Source organism: Sceloporus occidentalis, unplaced genomic scaffold (genome assembly GCF_023333645.1).
Source record: "Sceloporus occidentalis isolate IW3139 unplaced genomic scaffold, rSceOcc1.0.p SCAF_2, whole genome shotgun sequence".
In the NCBI taxonomy this organism is placed as follows: domain Eukaryota; kingdom Metazoa; phylum Chordata; class Lepidosauria; order Squamata; family Phrynosomatidae; genus Sceloporus; species Sceloporus occidentalis.
The window spans coordinates 88,247,976-88,270,378 of NW_028316982.1; the positions used below are offsets into that span (position 1 = coordinate 88,247,976).

At 39.7% G+C, this 22,403-nt stretch overlaps 1 protein-coding gene across 1 annotated transcript in view; it reads left to right on the plus strand.

Moving 5' to 3' along the window:
• LOC149318654 (gamma-aminobutyric acid receptor subunit pi-like) overlaps positions 1-22,403 on the plus strand; it is a 51,973-nt gene that overhangs the window by 13,564 nt on the left and 16,006 nt on the right. The window contains exons 3-6 of the mRNA XM_089507844.1: positions 1,379-1,446; positions 3,422-3,639; positions 5,841-5,923; positions 14,149-14,286. Coding sequence (XP_089363970.1) covers positions 1,379-1,446; positions 3,422-3,639; positions 5,841-5,923; positions 14,149-14,286 — 507 coding nt within the window. The remainder of the gene's footprint in view (positions 1-1,378; positions 1,447-3,421; positions 3,640-5,840; positions 5,924-14,148; positions 14,287-22,403) is intronic.

Sequence of the window (22,403 nt, forward strand, 5' to 3'; positions counted from 1 at the left end):
ATCCACCTATATCAAATTAACATTATTTTAAACAAATAATTTGGCTTTACTGTCCTCATATTTAATCAGTATTCTTATCCTTGAGTGGAAAAATATCAAGCATTCATCCCCTGTGTCACAGGGATTACTATTTTCTGTCCCAGAAGGTTTATAACCTAATAATAGTTTTATTATTGGCAAATGAATCCAAATTGTGCAGTCTTCATTTCTGTTGCTCTGAGACCACCTGGTCCTGTTAAACTTACATGATGTAGATGTTATGGAAGAGCATATAAGGATGGGAAGGAATTTTCTTCTGGAGGTGATATATCTGTTAATTCTGTGCTTCTTATCATTTTGGTATGGATATAATATTGTGTGTGTATGTACCTTCAAGTGACCTGTCCACTCATGCCGATCCCATTAATTCTTTAAAGAGTTTTCTTGGGCAAAGAATATTCAGAGGTGATTTTACCAGTTCTTTCTAGTGAAATAAAGGCCAGAAAACCTGGTATTCTTCCATCCAAGTACTGGTGGTCTCCCATCCAAGTACTGACTCTCCTTAACTTCCACAGCAGGATCAGGTGCCTTTAGCTTATGGAGGCCCGGATAACACATTACTTCTCTTTAATTTATGTAAACAAAATTAGATTCTATGACACAAATATGAATCCAGGCTAAATCCACATTTTAAACTCAATTATAGTAATTCCATTTAATCAATTAGAATTATCTATGTGTTGAATAGTAAACCATCTTGGTATAGTGGTCTGGAAATTGGAACACAACTCTAAAGATGAGGGTTCAAATTCCCCTCAGCCATGCAAACCCACTGGATAGAGTTGGAAGAGACCACAGGGATCATCCAGTCTAACCCCCCCCCCCCACAGAAAGCACTCCTGACGAATGGATCCAAAATACACTGCCGAAATATTCCAGTTTGAGACTGCATTAACTGTCCTGGCATAGTGCTACAACATTCTGGGAATTGTGGCATCAGAGCTCTCTGACAGAGAAGACTATAGTTCGCAGAATTCCCTAGCATTGAGCCGGGGCACTTAAAGTGATCTCAAAAGGGATCATTTCTGCAGTATATTTTGGACCTAGGATGTTAGTTAGCTCCTTTACATTGCAGTCTCTTCTGTTGATTTCACCCCACCCCCAGTGGAACTCACCTCCAACCTATGACTGGATTTCAAGCAGAATTCAATTGAAAACCAATACAGTATATTTAACAAACCAGCTATCAAATTAGACACTCTCTATTAGTTTAGGGCTGAAGGGTGGGGTGTAAATACCTTAAATAAATAATAAATAAAATAAATCGTTCAATGTTCCTCTGATTTCCTATTGCTTATATACTCATTTTTGTGTGTTCATGTTTGTGCATCTATTTCAGATGGCCCTGTCTCAATAGGAATGAGCATGGATATAGCAAGCATCGACACAATATCAGAAATAAACATGGTATGGCAATATTTTTATAGAGTCTCCCTATATCAGATGAGTCTTGCAATAATTCCGGCAGGAAAAGTTTCCATTTGTCTTTCCAAGTATATGTCTTGACTTTCATGACTTAGAACCAAGATCATATTTAAAACAACATGAAGCTCACCCAAATGCACATGTTTTATCTATTTGGGGGCAGGTTGCAGGGGCTAATTATCTAGGTTTTTTGCATCCTGTTCAAAACCCTGCACTGGCAGCTGTCAAGATTCAGGAGGGCCTGCTGGTGTTTACTGGTGGGGAATGGAGAGGGGCATTCAGACTGTGATGATGTGGTTGTTCTTGGCCCCTTGGGGAGAGGAGGGAGGCACTCTAGTCCAGAGAAGATTTTCTGGGGTAGACATGTTGGCCACATAGCAAAGTAGAATAACATCCAAAATTCACAAAACAATGGTACTTTTTATTTGGATAACCAAAATGCAGAAAATACATGATGCAAGCTTTCAAAGCTCCACTGGCTTCTTCATTGGGCAAAGGTGATAAGAAACATACAGGAAATAAAATAAAATAAAATGACAATGTTAGATGCTGGTCTGCATTTTCTCAAGATGTTGGTGTGTTGTTCTTTGGAGGGATAGCTGTGCAAGCAGGTCCCTCCTCCTTCTGGCTACGTGACACTGGGAACAAAGGCTTCTAAAGTTCAGGAGATAAAATTTGGATTCCATTAGCCATGCGAAACAACACATCAACAACATCTTTGGGATTTTGGATGTTATTGTACTTTCCAACCCAGAGCTGAAACTAGTACATTGTTCTTCATCTGAATTCCTTTATTGTCTCCTCTCCTCAATGGTAAGCACCAGTGGCGGTGGTGGCAGTCCCTTGCCAGGGGGAAGAACATGGAACTGTGAGGGTAGAGTGTTTAATTTTGCCTGCTTGATATAGGTGGGCAAAATTCAACTTGTAGGCTCTATGCAGCACCTGGACTATTTTTGTGGCCCCCAAGTACCCCAGGTGTAAAAAAAGTGCCCCCAAATTCCCTCTACTGGTATGGAGAGCATTTTTGCCATGTTTTTGCTGGCAAATTCAGGCCCAAGAGAATTCTTTTTTAAAACAGAAAATGAACAACAAGTGAATTCCACTCACTTTCTTTTGTTAAAAAAAGGACTCTCCTAGACCTAAAATGGTCTAGGGCAGAACTGAATACATGGTACATAGGCTCCCCTTGCCCCCCAGAGAGCATTTGGGGGTAAAAGCATATTTGTTTTTCAGGGAGTGCACAGGGATGTAGTCCTCTAGCCTTCTACAGTTGTCCATTCCAGTTGTAGAATCTCAGACACTAAGTGTTTGTTTTCACTGTGAGTTTTCTGAAAAGAACAGCATATATAGCAGGTGTGAACAACTTCTACAGGGCTGTGGAAGTCTTTTCAGGTGGGGTAACTGCCCAAGAGCCGCAAATTCATTCTAAATTTTAAAAATTTATTTCAAATTTTAATTTCATTATATACAGTATTAACAAAGACCTCCCCCCCAATATTAATATTTGCTAGTATTAAATATTAGCAAAATTGTTGACCTGCACATACCTTGCAGATTTGGTCCAGCTGTTTTCAAGGAAATTAGTGACCCAACAGCCCCCAGAGTGGATTTTGCATAGAGCACATAACCTAGATTTTAAATCAGACCATCCTAAACATATTTCCAAAATTTGGAAGACATTTATCCAAGAGTTTTCACATGATCTGGTAACAAACACACAGATGAAAACTTAATCCTATTATGGACCATTCATTGACACTTAATTCCAATTCATTTTAAATTGAATTGAATTCATTATGGATCAAATTAATTTCAATCCATAATTTTAAATTAGCAATAGTTGACTAGGGCTGCTGCCACACTGCAGAATTAATGCAGTTTAGCACTGCTTTATCTGCCATGGCTCCATCTTAGATGCCTACTTCAAATTGTTTTTTAAATTGCTCTTTTTTCCTAGGATTATACAGCTACTATATTCCTAAGACAGCGATGGACTGATGAACGCCTTTGTTTTGAGGGCAATAAGAGCTTAAGTTTAGATGGTCGCCTCGTAGAAATGCTTTGGGTACCAGACACCTTTATAGTGGACTCAAAAAAGTCTTTTCTTCATGATATCACTGTTGAAAACCGTCTAATCAGAATATATCCCAATGGAACTGTCCTTTATGCTATACGGTATGTTTATTACTCAGACTGTGCTTTCTCAGAGAGCTTCTGTACACACTTCTGAGACTGATTTCAATGACTATTGGCCTTTTTCATTTAGTCAGCTTCCCTTTCACCAGATACATTGGCAGTAATTGTTACACTAGGCCTTTAATCCAGTTATTCGTTCTGTATACAGAACACGTGAAAATCCCTACATTTCATTTCCCAATACAGAATACACAGGATAACAGTTTCCCACGGAAATTAATGAAAAGGCTTTTCAGGAGGACTCTCTCTGCATGTAGAATATATAGAATGTTAAGTGTGAAAATAGTAGCTTTGAGCGGATCAAAATGTATCCCACCATCAGGTTGTGGATCCTCTCTTGATTTTATAGCCACTGAGTTCTTGGAAACTCTTCCAATGCTGGATTGTGTGCTTTCTTGGGTCTGTCATTGGGAGCCCTCAGATACAACTCAGAGCAACTGTAGGAGGAAAGGCAGTATGATCAAGAGCAGATTTGCCACTCCCCACTGTGCCAGATCTGCCTTTTTTCAAGTTTGAGTGTTCACTATCTAATTTCTAGGTGCATTAGAACCATTTTTAAACATTACAGTTTGGGGCTCCATTATCTAAAATGCTTGGGACCAGAAGTGTTTTGGATATTGGAGTTTTTCATATTTTGGAATATTTGCATATATATAAGAAGATACCTTGGAGATGGGATCAAAGTTTAAACATGGCATTCATTTATGTTTTGAATAAACCTTATACACATAGGCTGAATGTAATTTTCTACACAATATTTTAAATAATTTTGTGTATGAAACAAAGTTTGTGTATATTGAACCATCAGAAAGCAAGGGTGTCACTTTCTCAGCCACCCATGTGGACAGTTTTGGATTTTGGAATATTTCAGGTTTTGGAATTCCAGATAAAGGAGAATCAGTTTGTATGAACACAGGCTAAAAAGCAGTATTGACAGTATGGAATTACAGCATCAATGTGATGATGCCATTGTCCCATAGTCAATGAGATTTTACTGCACAATATCACAAAGCCAACGCAGAGGGAAGAGAGTTTTCCTTTTGGTAGATTGTGGAAGTTACCATGAAAAACAGGTCACTTCTAAGCCAGAAAGTCAGCAAGCATTAGTGATCTAAGTGACTAAGTTCATGGCAAAAGAACTGAAAAGTTGGTGACACATGTAGAAATATTATCCATATCACAACTGTTTCTTTTAAAATGTAGTCGGTACTTCCAGGATCTGGAAAAGGAAGTAGATAAATTTCTAGTAAGCAAATAAAAAGTATCTCAGCTCATCCTGGTTGATAAATGTAAACATTTATTAAATTGTTTAAATGAAATCCAGTGTAATTAAAAACCATATTTACGGGGGGGGGGGGGGGGTGGACAGAAAGAAAACAAGATGAATAGAGAAATCAAGACAGAGTACAACGAAGGAAAATGATACAGTTTTAGTTACACATACAGGTTGAGTATGAAATACATGTATTCCAAAATCCAAAACACTCCTGATCCAAAGCATTTCAGATAAGTCTGCAGTTTGCATAGCCTTCATTACAGTAGGCCCTAGTGAGTAGGTAGGGTATTGGAACTAAGGGTATTGTAAAGGAGAGGGAACAAAGCTGTCACCTCCAATATAAATTTTTCTGAGATTTAAGTTTGCTGTCCAGCGTCTATCCAAATGGAATCAGAAGAGACAAATTCGTAGTGTTGCGGCTGTAATTTTTTAGTGAAGATTCCCAGTGCTTCTTGCTTATTCTTTGATATCTCCTGAAGACATTTTATTTTTGCCTTTTATCATTTAATAGACTCCTGTTTTTAATGACTTTTGGAACTGCTGGTTGTTGCTTTTACATTTTATTGCTGCTGTTGTTATTTTACTTTTATAATGTAATATCCATTTAAAGGCCTGTGACCAAAATAAGCATATGATTCATTCTAACATTCACTTTTATGTGATAGTTTAGACCCTTTGTTTATTTTTAATTATACATTTTATTTGATTTTGCTATCAAAAAATCCTTCAGAAAAGCAGAATATAAATTAATAGCTTTGCTTTCATAAAACATCAGCTGATATTTCCCCCATGCCATATGTTTTCCCTTTTTTAAAAAAAGCTGTAATAAGTAGGATAATTTGTTTCTATTTTTGATGCTGACTATTACGCATAGAGGGTAACCATCTGTACTTTGCTTTTAAAGGATAACGACAACAGTTGCCTGTAGTATGGATTTGACTAAATACCCTATGGACAAACAGACATGCACCTTGCAACTGGAAAGCTGTGAGTGATTTTACTGCTTCTTTAACAGGAGTGGGGTGAGCTGATGCTGTTCACAGGGATAGATCTATCCTTAGGCAGAAAGTACCATAGGAAATGATCCCAGATACACTTCCTGATTGCACCCACTCCACCGCTAGCCAGTAATGGTTGGTGGGTCCCAAGTTAGTCAGGTGCAGAATCAACTCCAGGTCTTAGTTTGAAGTTGAAGGAGCTTTCCAAAGCCTATTAATGGTTTTAGCACTTTAAATAACTAGTTTACAGCTCAGGCTAAGTCATGTAGTATTTTTACCTCCTGCCAAAACTAGGGGAAAATATACACTTTAGAAATAAGGCAGCTTGACACCACTTTAAGGGCTATAGCACCATTGTATAGAATCCTGGGATTTATAGTTTTACAAGATCTTTAGCCTTCTCTGTCAAAGAGCACTGGTGCCTCACAAAACTACAAATCCCAGGATTCTGTAGGATGGAGCCATGCCAGTTTGGGGGTTAAAACAGATGCCTTGAAGCTGCCCCCACTGAAGATGCATTAGGGCTGCGGCAAACAGACGCCGCAGCCCCAGTCCACCCTGAACCCAGCCCAAATAGGAGCGGAAAAAATCCAATCCTATTTGGGCCAGGAAAGAGGTGCTTTTCCCAGCCCCACCACAGCTCCAGGACAACTTCACTGCTGGAGTATCTTGCCATCCAAATCTGAGCAGCTGGCCAGCTTCTGGGGGGTTCCAGGTACTTTCAGAGTGTGTGGCATGTAAACACCATTCTCCCAAGATTCTCAGAAGTGGGGTTTAATGGGCTGTCAGATTCAAGCCATAGTGATGTCAAACTGCATTATTTCTAGTGTAGATAAACCCCAAATGTGGTTAAACTGACCTCAACACACTAGAAAGACAGGGTCTCCTGTTAAATTCAGTACAAAAGTAGGCAAGAGACCTTCATTACAAAATGGAATGAGGCTGAAAAATTCATACTTACCTGCCCAAATGAGATATCAGTAATACCTGCTATTGAAGACAGGATGGGTGGCTGGTAAAATGTTAAGAGATCAACAGGAAACATTTGCTTTCAAGAAGGGATAGTAGGGGTCTAAGATGCGATGGAGGGCCAATGCGGGCCTTCAACCCTGGGCAATGGCCAATTCTGCTTTAACCCTATGTGAACATGATGACTGTGGCTTTCGGTTTGTGTACATTTCTCTGCCCTCTACTCTCTGGGATGTCATCGAAGGACTTCAAAAGCATCCTTTCCTGTTTGAAACTAACCAAATTTCATGTTGACTGAACTTGCCAACTGTGCTTAGTGGGATATTTTTTTTAAAAAATGCATCTATATTCTATCATTTTCTCATATACTTTTGGGAAAACTGAGCAGTGTCTATAGTTCTGGTTTGCAAACCAGGATTAAAATATAATCTGCAATCCTTAGGCAGTCTTTAAACTGTAGCATCCCATTTCATACCTCATGGGGACAGGTCAAGCTAGTGCAAAAAAGGAAGGGAAAGAGACAAGGAGATGTTGAATACTCAAGGTGATCAGGTTTTCCTACTGCTACAAACCATGGTTTGGTAAAGTGGATACATTATTTCTGATTTGGGCATCACAGTGTCTGAAGAAAAGTAGTAAATAAATAACAGAATTAAATATTTAAAGCAGAGGAGCATTTCCTTGCTTGGTTGCATACACCATCCCTGAAGCATTTTTCCATACAGGGAGAAAAGACACATTAGTGTGTATCTTCTTGGCAAGGCATTATGCTCAAAATGCAGCTTTAATCTTTACAGTCAAGCAAAATGTCCTTCTTGGCTGCAGTCCTGTGCACAATCAGATTGCTTAAATCCCATTAATGCATGGGAAGTAAGTGGCACAGCTCTGTACAGGATTAGAGCCTTTTTAGTTATCACATTCTTTGGTTTCCTGCTTCAGTAATCTTGATTAAAGGCTCCTGATTTCTATATTAGCCTAAAGTTGCAGTAGTTCAGGACAGGCCCCTCCTTTTGTTGTGCTATGTCCCAGTCTTACACTGTGGTTGACATTTTTCAAGGATGTGTGTCGATGCTTTACTGGCTGACAGTGTCCAAGTGTAGCCAGTTTAGTTTTAACTTCTACCACCATTCATGCAAGTAAAACTCAATTACACAATTATTCACAAAGGGAGCCACACATTGGTTGTTGTAGAATCCTTTCATAGAATTTACCCTACCTCTGACACAACATTTGTACCCCCATGCCCTATTTAGATACCTCTAGGGAAGACTAAGCTTCTTGGGAAAAGAAAGTGATCCTGTTTCACCTCCTCCCCATAGAGAATAAAAAATTGCAAATTGACCCAGTTTTATAAACAAAGCCATCTATTAGGGAATAAAAGAATGTTTAGAAAAGCGAATAATTTACATGAAAGAGAAATGGGGGAAAATGAAGATTTCAAGGATATGCACCAATTGGATATTGATTCACAATGCAATTGATCAAAACTGTGTAGTCCTGCCACATATAGTGTTTTGAATTAGTGATTCCTCTCTGCACCAATGTCACTATTTCAATTTTTAACTTAGCAGTATATCTAAGTACATCAACTGCTTAGATCATGAAAAGCTATGTATTGCTCTTAGAGGAATGGAAGTTCCACTACATCTGATTGTCTTGATGCATGATTTGTAATCAGAACAAGAGGCGGCAGTCAGAAGTGAATATGGGGAAACAGAATGGTTCTGAACTGGCAAAGGAATCAGGCAAGCCTGCACACTATCACCCTATGTATTCAGTCTGTGTGAAGAAAATACCATAGGCAGAGCAGGCTTAGATTCTTAGGCAGGAGGACTGAAGATAGGAGGAAGGAACATTAACAACCTAAGATATGTGGGCAACACCATACTACTAGCAGAAAACAAGTAAGACTTGAAACAGTTACTAAAGAAAGTTAAAGAAGAAAATGCTAAGGTAGGCTTAATGCTGAATAATAAGAAAATAAAAATTATGACCACGGATGAACTACATGAATTCATCCTAGATAACAACAAAATAGAAATAGTCAAAGAGTTCCCATACCTTGGATCAAACATTGATCAGAGTGGAGATTGCAGTCAGGAAATCAGACGAAGACTAGAACTGGGAAGGGCAGCAATGAAAGAACTAGATAATATCTTAAAATTCAAAGATATGATGCTGAATACTAAAGTTAGGATCGTCCTAACGACTGTATTTTCCATCAGCATGTATAGAAGCGAGGGCTGGACAGTTTTTTTTTTAAAAAAAAAAGCAGATAGAAAGAAAATCAACTCATTTCAGAGGTGATGCTGGAGAAGACTGCTGAGGATACTGTGGATGGCCAAAAAACAAACAAATGGGTCATAGAGCAGATCGGAACTCTCCCTGGAAGCCAGGATGACTAAACTGAGATTGTCATACTTTGGCCACATCATGAGAAGGAAACACTTATTAGAAAAGGCAAAGATGCTAGGAAACATGGGAGACAGCAGAAAGAGAGGCAAGAAAGCATGCCTATAAGACCTGAGCACAGATGTAGTGGATATGGGGTCTTGGAGATGTCTCAATCACAGGGTTGCCATGAGTCGAGGTTGACTCGAGGGCAGCCAGAAAAAACAACAGCAAGTACACCTAATTAAATGAAATATACTTTTTGATCGCAGTAGCTTCCAAAAGCATAACATTGTTGGTTTACTATTACAAGAAAGAGTCTGATGGTATCTTAAAGACTAATTTATTCTAAATCACTAAATTGCTCTAAATCACAAAGTGAACTTGTGATCTTTATTATGGCTTATGTATTAATAAAGGTTTAAACAATAATAAATTTATTCAGCAAGCAAATCTGCTTCGACACCCCCCCACCCCCATGAGAAAGAGCAAAATGGGACAAATCTTTAGTGCCAGAAAGGAGCAGTTCTTCATATTCTAGTGGAAAACTCTATAGGTGTAGATGCCTCCCAGAGTGTGTAGTGTGGTCATTGGTGGTAGGTGTGCAAACAAGTTATTTTACAGACTAGCAGAGACAAAAAGGCAATTCCACTCCTCCCTCCTTGCCAGGCCAGTGCAAGCCAGCAGGGGCCTTAGACCTGGTGGATGACCTGCCATTTTATCTCACCTGCATCTAAGGTACCACAGTATTGTTTTTGGTTTACCCTTTTTCAATGATATTTTTTAAAGGATGCACAGATGTTCCCATGTATAGACAGAGCAATCCTGCCTTTTAAAACCTTTTGAATTAATCAAAATTAAGTGGGAAGACCTATATGCACATAATTCTTTACTGAAGGATCTTTTCACATACTTTTCTTTTACTGAAATGAATGAGGCCCCACTTGGTGTTCTGTTTATGAACATGAGTTCAAGAATGTCTGTATTGTAATCTGCCATGTTTCAAAGTTTTATTCAATGGGACTGCAGAGGAGACATGCATAGGAGGAACAAACCCCCAGGGAATCCACAATAATTAATGAATGTACAATGAATATAATTAATCTGTAATTGCACCCATTTTCAAAAATTAACAGAGCTTACTCTTGAATTAAGTGATGTATAATGTATTCTTCAGCCTGTCTGCAAATCAGCAGAGGCGTCTCCTTGTGAATTTCCTGCAGTATGTCATTGGAGAAATAAAATAAATAGTTTGCTATGCACCTGAAAATGCCATCAGTAATTAAAAGGCACACTAGTGTCTCCTGACTGAATGGAAAGCATAGTGATACCATCAAATCTTTTCACATGATAAGTAGGAGAAATAGCATCAAAACCAACTAGATTAATAGGAGTATAATTCTGCATTACCCTTTTGGGGCCGAGAAGGCTCTATTGCAGTCTTTCCCTCCCTTTTATTCAATTTACTAGTTATTGTTTGATAAATAGTGCTATCCTATAAACATGTCCTGTGCAAATCACTCTGGAATTCCACCAACAATTTTTGCTTTAAACAGTCCACTTTATTTACAGACTTCAGGAAATGTGCTAAGGAGGCAGGAAACAGAGAGTGAGAATGTGGGCTAGACAAAGTAACTGTTACATTGATTTGTAATTGACTGACTGGTCAAACCCAAAGGGTGCTTGACAATGGCTCCTTTTCATCCTGGAGAGAAGTGACCAGTGGGGTCCCACAGGGCTCTGTCCTGGGCCCAGTGTTATTCAACATCTTTATCAATGACTTGGATGACAGAATTGGGGGCATACTTAATAAATTTGCAGATGACACAAAACTAGGAGGAGTAGCTAATACCCCAGAGGACAGGATCAAAATTCAAAATGACCTGAATAGACTAGAAAGCTGGGCCAAAGCTAGTAAAATGAATTTCAATATGGCAAAATGTAAGGAACTGCACTTAGGGCAGAAAAATGAAATGCACAGATATAGGATGGGTGACACCTGGCTGAATGAGACTATGTGTGAAACAGATCTGGCAGTCCAGGTAGACCACAAGTTGAACATAAGTCAACACTGCGATGCGGCAGCTAAAAAGGCCAATACGATTTTAGGCTGCATCAGTAAAAATATAGTGTCTAGCTCAAGGGAAGTAATAGTGCCACTCTATTCTGCTTTGGTCAGGCCCCACCTGGAATACTGTGTCCAGTTCTGGGTACCATCATTCAAAAAGGATGTTGAGAAACTGGAGCGTGTCCAAAGGAGGGTGACTAAAATGGTGAAGGGTCTGGAAACCATGTCCTATGAGGAATGACTTAGGGATCTGGGGATGTTTAGCCTGGAAAAGAGAAGGTTAAGAGGTGCTATGATAGCCCTGTTTAAATACTTAAAGGGATGCCATATTGAGGAGGGAGCAAGCTTGTTTTCTGCTGCTCCAGAGACTAGGACCTGGAACAATGGATGCAAGCTACAGGAAAAGAGATTCCACCTCAACATTAGGAAGAACTTCCTGACAGTAAGGGCTGTTTGACAGTGGAACACACTTCTTCGGAGTGTGGTGGAGTCTCCCTCCTTGGAGGTCTTTAAACAGAGGCTGGATGGCCATCTGTCATGGATGCTTTGATTGAGAGTTCCTGCATGGCAGGGGGTTGGACTGGATGGCCCTTGTTGTCTCTTCCCACTCTTTGATTCTATGATTCTAAGAGCTAATTAATGAGAGAAGGTGTCAGGATAACATGTTCTTAGTAAATTATTTTTAGATATACAGTGGCTCCTTAGTAACTGCAGCAATTTGTTTCCAAGACCCCACCTCCTGTCAGGGACGTAGCCAAGGGGGGGTTCTTGGGGTCCGGACCCCCCCTTCCATTAGAAAAATGAATGGTGTGTGCTGCTGCGCCGCCGCACCCAAGCCCCATTATAATGGTGGCACTTAGTCTGGACCCCCCCCCCTTCCTAAAATCCTAGCTATGTCCCTGCTCCTGTGGATACCAAAATCTCAAGTACTATTATAGAGAATGGCATAGTAAAATGGTCTCCCTTATAGAAAGATGACAAAATCAAGGCTTACCATTTGGAATTTTTTTAAAAAAAACATACTGTCAAGCCATGCATTCTTGAATCTGTGGATGCTGAATCTGTTAATACAGAGGGCCAACTGTGCACAGAAGGGGACTGCTGCCTATTGTGATTACTATAGTCACTGCAGCATTCTGATTTGGTAGCCCCCTAAAAAACAACAGCGACATTGACAGAGAGGGTTGAGGAGGAAAGTTGTGAATGAAGGCAGAATTTCACATTTTGCAGTAACCAGTTCTTTGGTTGCCACCTTCTAAAAGCATGACATATACTATTAATCTTTCCCAATAAGAGCAGGGCCATCACATTCTGAGAGTGTGCAAAATTCTTTTTTTGTCACAAAGGGGACTAGCAGAAATACAAACCTGTAATTGTTTTCAAAGCAGGTTATCCTTTCAATCCTCCCATTATTCATTCCCCTTCTCTTGTCTGTGCTCTTTGAAAAGAAGTAGTAGTTTATTTTAAAGGAGAAGTATGACTAGTACATGCTTTTTAGTTTCCAAAGCTTCCAAAGCTTTTTCCCCTTTAGCAATTTGCAAACAAACATGAAAATTATTATAATCTGCTTAATATGGCATTCAAAGCTATTTCAAACAATAGTGTAAATGTTATTGTTTTGCAGACAGCAGTACTCACCACAGGGTGCTAAGGAGCAGTACTGATATTCATGTTCACGAATAAGACCTGTAACAGTAGATATTTGTATACATTACAGGGAAATGTGCAAAGATTGGACCATATTGTAATCTGGCATTATAACAATATGCATATCAATGGATATGACATGATATGAATATCAAATAGAAACATCTTAGTATTATGTACATCACTGTAAAGTGGAAATGAGGAATATGTGATGTTCCAGCAAGTGCTGATGAAGTGCACTTCCCATTATCCCTGACACATTACTGTGCTGTATAGGGCTGATGGGCGCTGCAGTCAAATAAATAAAGTAAAGTAAAAAATAATTTATATTTTCCCACCTCTCCTGGGTAGATCGAGGCGGGATTACAATCTACGATTACAAATCTGGTCAATGTAATATAAAAACATAAAATGAGACCTGGTGAACCATATGTTCTCTACCCCTGCTGTAAAGTTTTACAGTGTCAGCTCTCACTGAACATTACTTGCAACTCCAGCATCGGAACATCCTTGATCTTTAATTAAGTAAGAGAACAGTCCTTGACTACGGAGCTGAAGAATGCCTTGTGGGGTTTTTTATTTGGAGGGGTGAAGTAAATGCAGTTCTGCAAATGTGGTTTAACAAAGAAAAGAAAAGAAAAATATTGTAACACCCCTCCTCCAAAGAATGTTCTGTCATAGTGAAGAGAAGGAAGATGGGGAGAGGAGTTGACATTGACACCATATGACTGCACATTCCTGGAACTGCTACAGGAGTGACTTACTGCACCTGAAGATTAAGCACTATACCAGTGCTATTGGGAGCGTATTGATGGGGTTTTCGATCAGTGGCAAGGTGCAGGCTAACCACACTTTGAAGACAAGGCAATGGTGAGAGGGATACAGCATCATGATACAACCAAACTTTTATGGTGGTTTAAAAGCAAAATGTAATAAAGTCCTTAGTGTCAGATCTGCCATTTAATCTCTCCCTCCCTGCAGTTGTTAAACATCTAATCTAGTCCAAATGTTGAACAATAAACCGAGGGATGTAAAGCAGAAGTTTGTCAGTGTGTATCTAATAAAGGCCTATGATGTGGACACATCAAACTATATTTCCACATTTAGTAACATTTCTCTTTCTTTCTGCTCAAATACAGGGGGTTATAACATTAATGATGTCATGTTTTACTGGACAAGAGGAAATGACTCTGTGAGAGGTTTGGATACTCTTCGACTGGCACAATATACAGTGGAGGACTACTACACCTCGGTATCTGAAGCTGTTTATGAAACAGGTAAATAATTCTTGGGGAAAATGTAAATTATTTTAAACCTGTTTTAAATTGTCTTGTCCTCATTGTTGAATCCTTCAGCTTGCTTTAATCTGCTTAAATGATTCCTTACTGTTTTGTATCATAATTAAACAACCTTACTCTGTGACGTCTTCATAAGGAAATGCAAAACATCCTACTTCAGTCTTCTAATCAGACCTACTGTAATAAACTTGCCCACACATTAACAGAAACTCATGAGTTATGGGTTCAAGGAGTCACACAAAGATAAGTTTAAGTGATGCAGAATAGCCAGCATAGAGTAGTGGTTTGAGTTACTGCACCAAACCCTAGTGATGCCACTTAATGGAGGGCAAGGGATTCAAAACAAGAGGTGTGCTTAGAAGTGGCCAAAGTATCCCCCAGCCTCTGACTGTTGCCCAAACTTGATCTAATTGCCCATACTAGATTTTTTAAAGAAGTATTCCTTGTTTCCCTACTGATGAAGGAAAGGTGACATTTTTTATTGTTATTACATGCTGTTGAGTTGACTTTGAGTTATGGCAGCCCTATGAATCAGAGTCCTCCAAGTCCTACTGTCACCTACTGCCCTGCTTAGGTCTTGCAGATTCAGGCCTGAAACAGACAATCCAAATAAAGTGGCTAACAGTTGCTTTGGGGGCATGGCATTTAAACAATGCACACCCCTGAAGCAGCCGGCAAAAGGATTTAATCAGCTCTTGCCAGTGGCCTGTTTGGGACCATGGTGGTAGCCTGTTTCAGGAGTGGGCCATCCCGTCACTGTGGTCCTGGAGCGATTGCGACGGGGCCCTCTGCCTTGGCCCACAATACCATGGCTCGACATCCATGGGTCATATCAAAATCCATAATTTTGGTCCCCAAACCTGCCCTCTACTTATACATGAGGTCGACTTATAGTTGTGTACATATGGTAAATACTGAAAGAAAATGTGAAAGGTACCTGTATAGTTGCAGTAAAATGCAGGTCACATAGGTACATACCACTATATACAGATAGGTAGATCAAGCAATATAGTAGTGATATTATGACTGTGGTAATTGCAAGTTATCCTAGTACTATATGGCATCTCAGGTTGAAAGCTGACAACCTGATAATCTTCTGAAGCTCTTTTCTCTAGTCAGTCAATAAGGTAGTTCAGTTTGATAGGCACTGTGGAACAGACAGGGCCTCTGTAATAATGACTCTTCCCCAAGAAAAATGTTTCCTTGGAGTTTGGTAATGTTACTTTAGTGGACTACTCCTTCCAGAATCTCCATTTTGGCTGGATGTTTTGGGTTGTTGTAGCTTAGAACATAACATTTGATGATGTTTGATTTCAAGTTAATTTATAACTTTGATCAATCCACATTTGGTTAGTCTCTTTGTGCTTGATTTTTTCTTTTCGTATTTAAGCAGAAGCACAGTAGTCCTACGTTGGTGGCTTTACAGCAAACCATTACACTTTATTATGGAACCTGCTGTACATGACTTTGTGAGAGTAATATTCACAGAAAGGCAGTTTGAAAATCTTTGGATAAATAAAGTAGCTATCTCTAAGTCTCCTGAAGGTGAGACATGACCAGAAAGTGACCAAGGGCTACCTTAAGAAGAAAGCGGGGACAGAAAGGGAGAGATGGCAACCACCCAGAGACAAATGTCACAAAAATATATCTTTGCAAAGCCTGACCAGCACTGTGTAAGGCTGTCAGGGTTTGTTCCTGGCTGCATACCTTAGTATGCTAGAGGAAAGAGAAGAGGGAAATAACTCTTTAGGCATATGACTTCTTGTATCACTATTCCTAAGATGCCCTGGGCTGCCTCAAGGGTAGAAGAAATGTCAGATACACTTAACACTCCTACAACTCCCTTTCTTTGTTTTTCCCCCTGTGGACATTCTACACACACTTTCTCTTCTGCACATTGCATCAGGAGGAACTTTTCCATATTAATTTTCATTTTAATTTCTATTTTGTTACTCAAGAATTTTGCAATCTTGACATCAAAGAATGTCTGGTGCACTCTCTTTGTTGGAGTGTGTTGCTAGGGAAGGAAATGTAATGTTGGGTGATTTGAAGTACTAACTCTCATTAAAAAAAAAAAAACCACCAAATGCCCATGGATAAGGATAGAATGCAGATTGACATTAGCAGTCTTCTTGATCAGAAAGTGGCTTACTTCTTACATAACTACCATCTGCTTGCTGTCCTATTCACTTTGCTCCCAGCTAGCCATCAAGCCAATAATTCCATATTGCTGCTCTGTCCAAAGAGAAGTCAGATCCGGTTCACCCATCAGAAAATAAAAAGATATGTTTGCTTCTTCATGTTCCAGGGAGAAAGCATACAAATATTACTAGAAAAACACAGTAGGAGGCCACTGTTCTCATTTAAACAGAATAATATTTTCTAATAATGAATAAAGGATAGCCTGGAGCGTAAAAATATAATGTTCAGGGGGGGGACCCACACTTTTGTTTTCATTCCATTGCATCATGTAGTTGCTTGTTCTGTTAACTCATTTTAACCATTTGCTTCACAGAGTTCCCACTTCAAGAGTGGGGTATGGGGTTTCTTTATATGTTTTTTCTTCCAGTCTCGATGCTTGCTTTTTTTTTTTTTTAACAAAAAAAAATTCTCATTCTTTTTTTGTGCAGGCAAACTTAAATTAACTATACGCTCATCCCTCCACATTTGCTGTGGTTAGAGGCACAGGACCCCCGTGAATGTGGAAAAACCACAAATAACAAAAACACTATGTTTTTACCTGAGAGAACACCTCTCTTGGAATCTCTAGGTCCTCCAGTGCAACATTGTGCCAGACATTGACCATAGAATTGTCCTGGAGGAGCTACAAATGCCTAGTGGAGTGTTCTCTCTAGGAATCTCTAAGTTCTTCAGTGCTACTTTTTGTTAAATTTGACCATAGAGTTGTGCTGGAGAACCTAGATATTCCTCGAAACAACATATTAATCAAATACATGAATAATCAAAACCATACATGTGGAGGGATGTGTGTCCTTTTTTTTAAAGTTGCAGTTATTTACAGGGATTGAAGCTCTCCATAATGAGGCTGAATTTTATCAAAACAGATGCAGTTCTTTCAGCCTAGTGGGAATTTGGAGATTTGATTATTTTAAAAGGTTTCTTCTTGGTCCTGTAATATCAGACAAAAATCGTCAGAAATGTAGAGGGCTCAAAATAGGTGCAAAGGCTGGGGAGTTAGTCATGAAAGCAATGGTAGAAGGTTGAGCTTACAATTCTTTTCTTTGTTTGCTGTTGTACCAAAATCACAGAAAATGCAGAGTATACTAACATTGCTCCCTACAACATTCAGAAATTAATGAATGGCAACATAATTAGGGCTGCCAGGTCATCAGCATCCAATTCCCATGAGAGCACTGGGAAACCACATGGAGGAGCAGGCAGGAGCCAGTTTTCCTGAGTAGCGAACCAGGAAAATATTTCCAGGGAGGCACAAAATTTGGGGCTTTGATTTTTCCCACCCTGACATAAGATTTCAGGGCTAAGACCTGAAACTATCTAATGAGTCCTTGTAATGTCATTGAATTGGGTCAGTCAATGGTGCAAAGTGGGCTAGAATTGCTTCTAGGGCTGCATTTACACTGTAAAATAAGTGCAGTTTGACACCACTTTAACTGCTGTGGCTCAGTGCTGTAGAAGTCTGGGATTTGTAGCTTTGTGAGATATTTAGCTTTCTCTCTCAGAGGGCTCTGAGGCCACAACAAGTTAGAAATCCCAGGATTCCATAGGATCAAGCCATGATAGTTAAAGCAGTGTCAAACTGCATTAATTCTGCAGCATGGCAGCAGCTGAAACAGTCAGGCCAAATGACACATGTTTATTTGTAGTGTTTAGATGATGCATGCCCCAAATGCAGAAGGAAACGGTGCCCAACCCAGATAATCAGAAAAGGATTGGGCCCAAAAGTGGTAAAAACCACTCCTTTTCGGCAGCCCAGTTCATGACCATGGGGGCGGCCTGGATCAGGGCCAGGCGCATGCAGTCACTACAGCCCCAGTATGAATCGCGCTAGTGCAGCCCAGCCATAGTCCTTTTGGCCCATCTGTTTTGGGCCTAAGGCAACTGATTATGGAAACAAGCATGAGACCAGTATGGGTAAATGGGCCCAGAATTTGGATATATCACTGCTAACCAACCAGAGCCAGCAAAAGGTGTCAAAATAGACTCGCTCAGGTAGGTTTTAAGAGTGTTCACTCTTATATTGTAAGCATGCACATGCAGGTGACACTCACATAGTTCTGCCTGCTCCCCTAGCAAAAAACAAACAAACAAACAAACAAACCTCTATTTATAGTGGATAACAAAAAAATGACCAGACAACAAAGGCAGATACTGTTGATGATGACACATTCCTAGGAAATTTTCATGTAAGAACAAAAAGCATCCAGTTTTCTTTCTCCAACCTGCTCACCAGGTCTTCTCCCTGTCTGTTATGTAAGAATCACACCTGCTGCTAATGGTGTTTTGTCACACAGTTTTCCCACAGGAGAAATGAAGCATTTTTCATTAGCTGCCAAAATGCACCCAGTAGTTGCAGAGGTTGCTGCCATTTCTGCTGGAGATCACATCTTACATGGCCTTACCTCCATGTGACACATGAGGTTTTTTTTCCAGACCTGTGGGACTTGTGGAAGGCTCAGCAAGAGGCCACAGAGTGTTTTTCCTCCATGCCCTGCAACACTGCTGCCATGGGGATTTACAACCAGAAAGTTTATGAGTTGCCAAGCTGACACCTTGACCCCATGCTCCAAATGGCATGGTGGGTCCAAGTACATGCATTAAATGTCTCTCATCTGTTTTGTTTCATTCCCAGTTTTCTGGGACATCACATTGCACAATGCAATATGCATGCAGACATATACACTGAGATGTGTAGAGTTAGCTGCCCAGGCATTAAAGCCACCTCACAAACAAAAAAAACAACAGCAACCTTTTTCTTCTAGTTCTGCTTACTCTGAAATTTCTCTCCTCTGCTGGAGAGAAACAGAGCACTTCCCTGTGACTTCAGTAGCTGACCTGAGATCTTGCAACCCTAAATATACTGTTTTGTACATTTAAGTGCCACATAAAATTAAAACTATGCCTAGCTAGCTGATAAGTTGCTTATCCGCCTTTTTAATTCTCTTTCAAGGCATCTTGGGCTCCAGTGTGCCATTGCCCCAATGAATCATTACCTCAAAATTGCAGAAGCAGCTCAAGGAAATTAACTAGCATGTTCTACCCTTTGCCACCCAGGCTCTATTACTGAGCAAAGGGGGGGAAACACAGTAGCCACCCAGTATTGATAAGACTGTTTGGTGCTGGTGGTTGTAGACAGTATTTTTTTTATTGATGGGACCTTGAACTTTCCACAGCTGCTTGATAGTACCCATGCTTAAAACTGGGCCTACATAGGGACAAACTACACACTACAACTTTAAAAAACAACTCTAGAGCACATGTCCCAATCCATATTTAGGCCAACTGTGCAGGTAAAGGATAGTTTAATAAACATTCCTCCTCATCTGTTATTTTTTAAATCTTAATAGCAGATAACAGTATAGTCTCTGCATGAAGGTTAATTAAATAATGGCAACCATGCCAATTAAATTTTTTCTTGTTTAAAAAATCTTCCTGCAGAGGAGACAGAATTTTAAAATTAAAAATGAGGTAAGTTTTATCCCTCAACCATACCATATGGTGGGATCGATGCTGACCAGGACCATCTATACTTACTCTAGAATGATAAATGGCATTTAAATTGTGTGATACATGGTTAACATATTATGTAATATGAGCTCCAGCCTGCCTCTAGAACCTGAGGTTGCAGAGATGTGCTTTTCAAAATGGATCCCACAACTAGGGTTGCCATAATTGTCCACTATTACCAGGGACAAAATGTCGAACAAATTGAAGACCAAACTGTAGGACAACTGCAGCACAAAACCTAGCCCAAAATGTAGGACATTTAAGAAAAATGGAGGACCTTAAATGTCCTACATTTTGGGCTGAGTTTTATCCTGCAGTTGTTCTACAGTTTGGTCTCAAATTTGTCCTACATTTTGTCTCTGGTGATAGTGGACAATTATGGCAACCCTAAAAGAACTTGAGTATAGACTTAAAGCCTGCAGAAAACCAGTGCCCCTATATACCAGGTGCTGTAGGCTGTATTTCAGAGGAGGAAACAGGCAAAACCACCTCTGTACTCCTTGTCTAAGAAAACCCTGTGAAATTCATGGAGTTGTTATAAGCAGGCAGGCGACTTCAAGGCACATATATACACATGTCTCTTACAACAATGACCAACTTTAAATAGAAGTCACCATGAACTGCAATAAAAGTAACATTAAATGTTTACTGCAGATAATAAAATGAGTTTAGGCATGCATTTTTGCTCTACTGTAATCTCTTACTATCCACGGGGGATCTGTTTCGCACATACAGACACACACATACACACACACACACACACACACATGGATAGGAAAAAATGCAGGAGTTTAAGTCCCATTCTATTCATTGGGTGTGCTTACACACACCCATTGAAAAAGCCAGGGCTTGCCATCTGTGGAAGCTCAGATCCATGAATGTGTGCAGTTGACGAGGGCATACTGTACATGTCAAAAAGAAGGGAAATCTTCAGAATGAGGCCACCCATTTGCTTAAGGCAATGCCTTTTCAGGTATCAGATTGTAACAAGTGTGACAAAAAATGGTGCACTTTATGAAGGATGTACAACCATAATGGCAGCCAATGAGTTTTTTTGTATACATATTTCAAGATAGGACATGGACTGTGCTCTTTGTGGCTGGCCACACACCTCTCTTGGGAATGTCATGACATAACAAACATCTTCTATAAATGCTGACATGTAGCATTTTATTTAGTTTACAGGAATATGTAGGAAGCAGAAATGGAGCATTAAATCCTAGGAGGGTCGAATATTTCATCAGTACACCATTCCCATTAATCATTATGGCCAGAATCCTCTATCATGGTGTATGTTACATAATGTTACATATACTTAGCTATGTAGCAGAGGCACTAAGAAACCCTGTTTGTGAATTGTGAAGATGTGTAATGGGACACTGGCAAGTGTCCCAGTGTGCATCAGCACTCCCTAGCTGGTGGCCTGATGCACAACAGGACCAACGAGCATCTGTCCCCATATGCATCAGTCACTTTGCTGGTTTCCCTGTGTAGTAACATAATAGCAGCCCTTTAGTCAATATAGACATTATGGATCTATCCAATTCTATTTCCCACATACTTAAGTTCACATATGAAGATGTAAGTCCCTAACAGGATTTGGCCAACATAAGCAATTAGTATATAGTTGCATATCTAGGTACAGTCGGCCCTTCTTATACACGGATTTTTTATACACGGATTCAAGCATACACGATTTGAAAATGTTCCATAAAAGTATAAATTTCAAATATCAAACCTGGATTTTCCATTATTTATAAGGGACACCATTTTGCTGTGTCATTATATTTAATGGGACTTGAGCATACATGGATTTTGTTATACATGGGGGATCTTGGAACCAAATCCCAGCGTATAACAAGGGTCCACTGTATATGCCATAAATAACAAGAAGCTAATATTCCTAAGGCTAAGGTTTCCCATACCTTGGGTCCCATACCTTAATCAGAAAGAAGATTGCAGTCAATAAATTAGAAAAAGACTAGGAACTGGAAGGGCAGCCATAAAAGAACTGGAGAAGATCCTAAAGTGTAAATATAGAAAACTGAACACTAAAGTTAGGATTGTCCAAGCCACTGTATTCCCTATCCCCATGTACATAAGTGAGAGCTGGACAGTGAAGAAAGTGGAGTAAAAGATCACCTAATTTGAGATGTGGTGCTGGAGAAGAGTGCTGAGGGTATCATGGAAGACCAAAAAGACAAATAATTGGGTCCTAGAACAGATCAAACCTGAACTCTCCTTGGAAGACAGAATGACTGAATTGAGGCTGTCATACTTTGGCCACATCATGAATAGGCATGACTCCTTAGAAAATATAGTAATGCGGAGAAAGGTGGAAAGCAGTAGAAAGAGAGAATGACCATATGTCAGATGTCTAGACTCAATCA